Source organism: Salvelinus fontinalis, chromosome 38 (assembly GCF_029448725.1).
Source record: "Salvelinus fontinalis isolate EN_2023a chromosome 38, ASM2944872v1, whole genome shotgun sequence".
Classification (NCBI taxonomy): domain Eukaryota; kingdom Metazoa; phylum Chordata; class Actinopteri; order Salmoniformes; family Salmonidae; genus Salvelinus; species Salvelinus fontinalis.
This window is the reverse complement of record NC_074702.1, coordinates 3,537,287-3,546,366: the sequence shown is the minus strand read 5'-3', so window position 1 is coordinate 3,546,366 and position 9,080 is coordinate 3,537,287. Positions and strand designations below refer to the sequence as shown.

Sequence of the window (9,080 nt, the reverse complement as noted above, 5' to 3'; positions counted from 1 at the left end):
AATGATTCCAATCGTTCCCCCCTCCCTCCCATAGGCGATTTTAGAAACACTTAAAACAAGGGCTGTGTTTCATGTGGGTTTACCCTGGTGTAACATTTTTATAACCATGTAAATCTCTCATGGACAAGGTGACTTTTAGCAACATATTCGGCTCTGTTTACTCTAATTTGAAAATGCTAATTAGCATCAATGTAGACATAATGCAAAACATCTGTAGCCGACATCTTTGCTAACAGGTATTGTATCAATTTAAAACTTGCCCCAGACACTTCACAGAATTGTCAATTTAAAGAAACGTAGCCAATTATTCATTTACTACATTTAGGTAACATTATAGGTAAGAGATTCTTACCTTTGCCTCGATTCGGTAGTCTTGGCCAGATCATCATGGCATGTGGAGTTCTTTATGATAACCACATTACCAGCTAATTCGCGTTTCATTCGTTGGGGGTAAATATAGGCAATATATTGATAAAAGTCACCTTGTCTGAGAGAGATTTTACACACCAGGGTAAACCTTCACGAAGCACAACCCTTATTTTAAGTGTTTCTAAAATCCACTAGTGGAAAAACGATAGGAACCATTTCCCTGACTGCTGTTTTGGCTTCGAGACAATTCATCTTTAAACGGAACATGTAAGGTGGACTATAAGGAGTATCGACAGGCTCCTTTAGTTCATTATTGGGCTAATTATCTAGTTAACTAGACACTTATCTACCTCTTCTTCAAAGAGTGTAGATAGTTTAGCTATAACAGAGGAAATAAATTACACCAAGCAGGCATGGAAAGAGGAAATGTCCATTTGTGAGAGTAATTTATTTGTGCACGTGAAATTTGGGGCGATAAAACTGAACGTAAAATTCAAGTCATGGCAATCACCTACATGTGCAAATAATTGATTGCTCTAATTGGGAGAAAATGTCAAATATAATTCCAAACTTTTAGATTAATTTATTTAAATTGATACTGGCGTCTATATTGCTCCCCTGCCAGCCCAAGATCCAAGTGCCTCTTTGTAAATGCCTGGCCATTAATGTTGCGGTAGAGGCTGATACGTTGATGTGGTGGTCTAATCGATATATCCTATAGACCGATGTTGTAGTGAATGCTGTGTGACACAAGTGGAGTCCTATTCATTGCGTATCCATGTGGTGCGCTTCTAATACCTAAACCTTATTTTAATGATAATAATCGTATAATCTAACAAATGTTTTAGATTATATATTTTTACGGTGACAACCCGCCACAGGTGCATTGCGATTTGCAGGCATTCATGACAGAACCGTGTTTATTTTTCCTTGTGTTGTGCAACATGTACAAGATCATACAGCTTGTGAAAATGTGTTCTGTTTATTTTTCTACAGTTGTGAAGTGACCCCATAGTATGGTCTTTGTCTGTCCAATGGCATTCCAGCCATGTAGTATATTTTGTCGTCTTGTATCCTTATGAGAGGAGAGGGGAAACTATTAAGGCATCCCTTGCAGTAGTAAGATTCTAATATTGTCACAAAGGGCAGCTGACAGGCTGCGCCTCCTGTAATTTTAGCGCACACTGATGCAGGAGATAGATTTAACGGGCAATGGTTGGCAAGCACCCCCCTCCTAAAGACGCAGGGAGACTGAGAGAGGAGAGAGAGGGGTGTTGAGGGCAGTATGCAAGAGAGAGTCAGAGAGAGTGAGAGTGGAGTCGTTTTGCTGTGGCTCCTCAGTAAACCCAAGTTAGAGACAGACAGGGCATTGTATTGACAGCAGCATGATCCTTATCACATTTGGACTCTATCTTCCACTATTGTTTTGTTATGTCTTGTCTCAGTCCTCTTTCCTGGACAATATTCTTTCATTCCCAGCAGGTAAGATATTGTGTGTGTGTACATGCGCATACTCATGCATGTGTGTGTGTGTTTATGTGTGTGTGTTTATGTGTGTGTGTGTGTTTATGTGTGTGCGTGCAGGAATATGTCATGCACGGTTTTGACAAGCTGCAGTCCGACCCTGGGTAAACCCCATGTCATGTCTTATCCTGATTGTCTTTGCACTTTGAAGAAGTGTGTGTTCCTGTGTATTTTCCCTTAATTTATGGAATACGAAATGCTGTCAGAATGGAAATGTCTCTATAAATAGCCTCTGTCGACAGTTCCTGACAGGGAGGCGGGCATATGGTGCTTCATATGTGTATTCAGCCAGAGCCAGGAGCAGCTCTCTCCAGTGTGGAGGACCACACGTATCATGTTACAGCTCCCAGTCTGAATATTCTGCTGTTCTTATTGTATTCTAGTTATTATGTGTTAGATTTGTAGAGCTATTTTACTTGTTGCTGTATATCTATGTAGATACCAGTTGTAGCGTCTAGTGTTGTCAATATCCTACCAGACCGTACATTTACAGATGACTTTCAGTTCAGCTGATGTTTGTTGTGAAGGGGAGGATCTGCTGATTGAGTGGATTTGAACTTGGCAGCTGCAACACCACTTCTTTGGCAATGCCTCAATGCAGGAGCTTTTACTTTATGGCTTGTTAGTGAGGTGTTGTCTGCTCTCTGCCTCTGCAGGATGCAGTAACATACAGATTCTATTACACACCTTACCATCCACTCTGATGCTGTTAGAAATAAGCCAACATTGAGTTTTCTTTAAGCCCCTTCAACTAGTTTTGACTCTATTCATTTCATTTGCCACTGATGTCAACATGACAAACAAATGTAATATTCTATTACAAGGGCATCCTCTGCAGCGTCGGTGTGTATTTATTTCCCATGTGACTGACTTACCGTACTGTCCACTACTTTCCTCAGCTCTCCAACAACAACCTGCCTTGGACCAGCAGAGGAAATTCAACCCCTGCTGTTTACTGAGTCCACCCCCACCCCCCCTGTTCCCTCCTCCCTCACTGTGGCACCGCGGTGGTCATGTGAGTCCAAAGTCATGTGACTTGCCCATGTGACAAGTGTATGATTGTTGATTTGTCCTTGGGTGCTGTCCAAACCTCACTCCCTGGTTACGTTCCAAATGGCACCCTATTCCCTATTTAGAGTACTACATTTGATAGGGCTGCGGTCAAAAGTAGTGGACTATAATGTATAGGGAACAGCGTGTCATTTGTGACTTAGCCTCACTCTTGCCCTCCTCCGCCACTGACTAAGAGCAGTAGGGATTTCTGATGATATAGTAGGTGTGTGCAGGAAGCAATGGATTAACGTGTCTCCCACGAGTGCTGACTGCAGATCAGGGTTGATGAGGGGAAACGACCTTAGAGGGTCCTCTTAGAGATACAACTCTGTCTGTTAGAGGGTCCTCTTAGAGATACAACTCTGTCTGTTAGAGGGTCCTCTTAGAGATACAACTCTGTCTGTTAGAGGGTCCTCTTAGAGATACAACTCTGTCTGTTAGAGGGTCCTCTTAGAGATACAACTCTGTCTGTTAGAGGGTCCTCTTAGAGATACAACTCTGTCTGTTAGAGGGTCCTCTTAGAGATACAACTCTGTCTGTTAGAGGGTCCTCTTAGAGATACAACTCTGTCTGTTAGAGGGTCCTCTTAGAGATACAACTCTGTCTGTTAGAGGGTCCTCTTAGAGATACAACTCTGTCTGTTAGAGGGTCCTCTTAGAGATACAACTCTGTCTGTTAGAGGGTCCTCTTAGAGATACAACTCTGTCTGTTAGAGGGTCCTCTTAGAGATACAACTCTGTCTGTTAGAGGGTCCTCTTAGAGATACAACTCTGTCTGTTAGAGGGTCCTCTTAGAGATACAACTCTGTCTGTTAGAGGGTCCTCTTAGAGATACAACTCTGTCTGTTAGAGGGTCCTCTCAGAGATACAACTCTGTATATCCTGTTAGAAGGTCCTCTCAGAGATACAACTCTGTCTATCCTGTTAGAGGGTCCTCTTAGAGATACAACTCTGTATATCCTGTTAGAGGGTCCTCTTAGAGATACAACTCTGTATATCCTGTTAGAGGGTCCTCTCAGAGATACAACTCTGTATATCCTGTTAGAGGGTCCTCTTAGAGATACAACTCTGTCTGTTAGAGGGTCCTCTTAGAGATACAACTCTGTCTGTTAGAGGGTCCTCTCAGAGATACAACTCTGTCTATCCTGTTAGAAGGTCCTCTTAGAGATACAACTCTGTATATCCTGTTAGAGGGTCCTCTCAGAGATACAACTCTGTATATCCTGTTAGAGGGTCCTGTTAGAGATACAACTCTGTATATCCTGTTAGAGGGTCCTCTCAGAGATACAACTCTGTCTATCCTGTTAGAGGGTCCTCTGTCGTTCTGCCCCTGAGCAAGGCAGTTAATCTACTGTTCCCCGGGCGCCGATGACGTGGATGTCGATTAAGGCAGCCCTCCGCACCTCTCTAATTCAGAGGGGTTGGATTAAATGCAGAAGACATATTTCAGTTGAATGCATTCAGTTGTACAACTGACTAGGTATCACCCTTTCCCCTTCCCTTTCCCAGAGATACAACCCTCAGTCTAGAGCACAGGTGTCAAACTCATTCCACGGGGGGCCGAGTGTCTGCGGGTTTTCGCTCCTCCCTTGTACTTGATTGATGAATTAACATCACTAATTAGTTAGGAACTCCCCACACCTGGTTGTCTAGGGCTTTATTGAAAGGAAAAACCAAAAACCTGCAGACACTAGGCCCTCCGTGGAATGAGTTTGACACCCCTGGTCTAGAGCCTAGACTGTAAACTCAAGAGGGGTGATGAGCAGAAGTTGACGCTGAATGATTGTGTAGAATCTGAAATTCAAATTGACAGATGACATGACACACAGCTGTCATTTTGATTGGCAAGTAGTGTACAAGTGATCCACAATCTTAACTGCATTGTAATTGTACTTCAGTACCACAAACGGCTACTGATCATTTTATTATAAAATAAAGCAATGATTGAATGGAAGTGTTTTTGTGTGATTGGTTTAGAATGAGGAGTCCAGTAAGAGGGGAAATCACAGAGAAGATCCAGAAACAGGGACGGAGCTGAAAGGTCCCAGCTGTGTCGCAGGCCCCCCTGGCCCCAGCGGACCCCCCGGTCCTCAGGTAGGTAAACCTATCCACCTCCAACTGTCTTACATTTACATTACATTTTAGTCATTTAGCAGACGCTCTTATCCAGTGCGACTTACAGTAGAGTGCATACATTTTATTGCATTTTACATACTGAGACAAGGATATCCCTACCGGCCAAACCCTCCCTAACCCGGACGACGCTATGCCAATTGTGCGTCGCCCCACGGACCTCCCGGTTGCGGCCGGCTGCGACAGAGCCTGGGCGTGAACCCAGAGACTCTGGTGGCGCAGCTAGCACTGCGATGCAGTGCCCTAGACCACTGCGCCACCCCGGAGTCTTCTGTCATCCCACTGGCTTCATCAATTCAATATATATTTTTAAGCCGATTTTGGCCAATACAGTTATAATGCAGTTATAATGCAGATATTTGGAAGAGTATTTAATCAGGGTTTATCAGGTGGAGACAATAGTTAGTTGCCTGAGCTTCCTTACTTGTCAGTAATGGTAGTATACAGGTGTTGGGGGTTGGTTAAGTCCTCTATAGGCCTCTAGCAGCTCTTTACCATCTGAGACCCGTGTCAGTTCCTCCTCTTCCCTTCCTGTTGTACCTCTAGAGCTAGGGACGGGGACGGGGACGGGGACGGGGACGGGGACGGGGATTACATGGAGCTCTGCAACACAGCAGCCCATTAATGCTCCACATTTAGACACGACGCAAATAGCCTTTTTCCACTGGCTGCCGACTCTCCGTCCCTCCACACACCATTCTTAGAAACAACCCAAACAGCCCGGTCTGCTTGGAAAGACATATTGACTGGAGCGACTCAATTCCTGTATCGCCCTGTGTACACAACAACCTGGTTAGGCTGCATGTGATTAGTTGCAATGTGTTATCGTGTGGAGGGTGGGTGGTGGTGTTGCCATGTGGTGGTGGTGTTGCCGTGTGGAGGGTGGTGGTGGTGTTGCCGTGTGGAGGGTGGTGGTGGTGTTGACGTGTGGAGGGTGGTGGTGGTGTTGCCGTGTGGAGGGTGGTGGTGGTGTTGCCGTGTGGAGGGTGGTGGTGGTGTTGCCGTGTGGAGGGTGGTGGTGTTGCCGTGTGGAGGGTGGTGGTGGTGTTGCCGGGTGGAGGGTGGTGGTGGTGTTGCCGGGTGGAGGGTGGTGGTGGTGTTGCCGGGTGGAGGGTGGTGGTGGTGTTGCCGTGTGGAGGGTGGTGGTGGTGTTGCCGTGTGGAGGGTGGTGGTGGTGTTGCCGTGTGGAGGGTGGTGGTGGTGTTGCCGTGTGGAGGGTGGTGGTGTTGCCGTGTGGAGGGTGGTGGTGGTGTTGCCATGTGGAGGGTGGTGGTGGTGTTGCCGTGTGGAGGGTGGTGGTGTTGCCGTGTGGAGGGTGGTGGTGTTGCCGTGTGAAGGGTGGTGGTGGTGTTGACGTGTGGAGGGTGGTGGTGGTGTTGCCGTGTGGAGGGTGGTGGTGTTGCCGTGTGGAGGGTGGTGGTGGTGTTGCCGTGTGGAGGGTGGTGGTGGTGTTGCCGTGTGGAGGGTGGTGGTGTTGCCGTGTGGAGGGTGGTGGTGTTGCCGTGTGGAGGGTGGGTGGTGGTGTTGCCATGTGGAGGGTGGGTGGTGGTGTTGCCGTGTGGAGGGAGGGTGGTGGTGTTGCCGTGTGGAGGGAGGGTGGTGGTGTTGCCGTGTGGAGGGTGGTGGTGGTGTTGCCGTGTGGAGGGTGGTGGTGGTGTTGCCGTGTGGAGGGTGGTGGTGTTGCCGTGTGGAGGAGGGTGGTGGTGGTGTTGCCGGGTGGAGGGTGGTGGTGGTGTTGCCGTGTGGAGGGTGGTGGTGGTGTTGCCGTGTGGAGGGAGGGTGGTGGTGTTGCCGTGTGGAGGGTGGTGGTGGTGGTGTTGCCGTGTGGAGGGTGGTGGTGGTGTTGCCGTGTGGAGGGTGGTGGTGGTGGTGTTGCCGTGTGGAGGGTGGGTGGTGGTGGTGTTGCCGTGTGGAGGGTGGTGGTGGTGGTGTTGCCGTGTGGAGGGTGGTGGTGTTGCCGTGTGGAGGAGGGTGGGGGTGGTGTTGCCGTGTGGAGGGTGGGTGGTGGTGGTGTTGCCGTGTGGAGGGTGGTGGTGGTGTTGCCGTGTGGAGGGTGGTGGTGGTGTTGCCGTGTGGAGGGTGGTGGTGGTGTTGCCGTGTGGAGGAGGGTGGTGGTGGTGGTGCCGTGTGGAGGGTGGTGGTGGTGGTGCCGTGTGGAGGGTGGTGGTGGTGGTTGCCGTGTGGAGGGTGGTGGTGGTTGCCGTGTGGAGGGTGGTGGTGGTGTTGCCGTGTGGAGGGTGGTGGTGTTGGTGTGTGGAGGGTGGTGGTGGTGTTGCCGTGTGGAGGGTGGTGGTGGTGGTGTTGCCGTGTGGAGGGTGGTGGTGGTGGTGGTGTTGCCGTGTGGAGGGTGGTGGTGGTGGTGGTGTTGCCGTGTGGAGGGTGGTGGTGGTGGTGGTGGTGTTGCCGTGTGGAGGGTGGTGGTGGTGGTGGTGTTGCCGTGTGGAGGGTGGTGGTGGTGGTGTTGCCGCGTGGAGGGTGGTGGTGTTGCCGCGTGGAGGGTGTTGCCGCGTGGAGGGTGGTGGTGTTGCCGCGTGGAGGGTGGTGGTGTTGCCGCGTGGAGGGTGGTGGTGTTGCCGCGTGGAGGGTGGTGGTGGTGGTGGTGGTGTTGCCGTGTGGAGGGAGGGTGGTGGTGTTGCCGTGTGGAGGGAGGGTGGTGGTGTTGCCGTGTGGAGGGAGGGTGGTGGTGTTGCCGTGTGGAGGGAGGGTGGTGGTGTTGCCGTGTGGAGGGTGGGTGGTGGTGTTGCCGTGTGGAGGGTGGGTGGTGGTGTTGCCGTGTGGAGGGAGGGTGGTGGTGTTGCCGTGTGGAGGGAGGGTGGTGGTGTTGCCGTGTGGAGGGAGGGTGGTGGTGTTGCCGTGTGGAGGGAGGGTGGTGGTGTTGCCGTGTGGAGGGAGGGTGGTGGTGGTGGTGTTGCCGTGTGGAGGGAGGGTGGTGGTGTTGCCGTGTGGAGGGAGGGTGGTGGTGTTGCCGTGTGGAGGGAGGGTGGTGGTGTTGCCGTGTGGAGGGAGGGTGGTGGTGGTGGTGTTGCTGTGTGGAGGGTGGTGGTGGTGGTGTTGCCGTGTGGAGGGTGGTGGTGTTGCCGTGTGGAGGGTGGTGGTGTTGCCGTGTGGAGGGTGGTGGTGGTGGTGGTGTTGCCTTGTGGAGGGTGGTGGTGTTGCCGTGTGGAGGGTGGTGGTGGTGGTGGTGTTGCCGTGTGGAGGGTGGTGGTGGTGGTGTTGCCTTGTGGAGGGTGGTGGTGTTGCGGTGTGGAGGGTGGTGGTGGTGGTGTTGCCGTGTGGAGGGTGGTGGTGGTGTTGCGGTGTGGAGGGTGGTGGTGGTGGTGTTGCCTTGTGGAGGGTGGTGGTGTTGCGGTGTGGAGGGTGGTGGTGGTGGTGTTGCCTTGTGGAGGGTGGTGGTGTTGCGGTGTGGAGGGTGGTGGTGGTGGTGGTTGCCTTGTGGAGGGTGGTGGTGTTGCGGTGTGGAGGGTGGTGGTGGTGGTGGTGTTGCCGTGTGGAGGGTGGTGGTGGTGTTGCGGTGTGGAGGGTGGTGTTGGTGGTGTTGCCGTGTGGTGGTGTTGCCGTGTGGAGGGTGGTGGTGGTGTTGCCGTGTGGAGGGTGGTGGTGGTGTTGCCGTGCGGAGGGTGGTGGTGGTGGTGTTGCCGTGTGGAGGGTGGTGGTGGTGGTGTTGCCGTGTGGAGGGTGGTGGTGGTGGTGTTGCCATGTGGAGGGTGGTGGTGGTGTTGCCGTGTGGAGGGTGGTGGTGGTGGTGTTGCCGTGTGGAGGGTGGTGGTGGTGGTGTTGCCGTGTGGAGGGTGGTGGGGGTGGTGTTGCCGTGTGGAGGGTGGTGGGGGTGGTGTTGCCGTGTGGAGGGTGGTGGTGGTGGTGTTGCCGTGTGGAGGGTGGTGGTGGTGGTGTTGCCGTGTGGAGGGTGGTGGTGGTGGTGTTGTCGTGTGGAGGGTGGTGGTGGTGTTGCCGTGTGGAGGGTGGTGGTGGTGTTGCCGTGTGGAGGGTGGTGGTGGTGTTGCC

General features: G+C 51.6%; 1 protein-coding gene across 2 annotated transcripts in view; it reads left to right on the top strand.

Annotated features, from left to right (window-relative positions):
* The first annotated feature begins 536 nt into the window (after positions 1-536).
* LOC129837345 (acetylcholinesterase collagenic tail peptide-like) overlaps positions 537-9,080 on the top strand; it is a 30,775-nt gene continuing 22,231 nt past the window's right edge. Inside the window, exons 1-3 of one of the 2 annotated variants that reach the window (XM_055903441.1) lie at positions 537-1,851; positions 2,793-2,908; positions 4,923-5,039. In XM_055903441.1, the coding sequence (XP_055759416.1) occupies positions 1,755-1,851; positions 2,793-2,908; positions 4,923-5,039 (330 nt within the window). In that variant the 5' untranslated portion in view covers positions 537-1,754. The remainder of the gene's footprint in view (positions 1,852-2,792; positions 2,909-4,922; positions 5,040-9,080) is intronic. The other variant, XM_055903442.1, reaches the window with a different exon arrangement.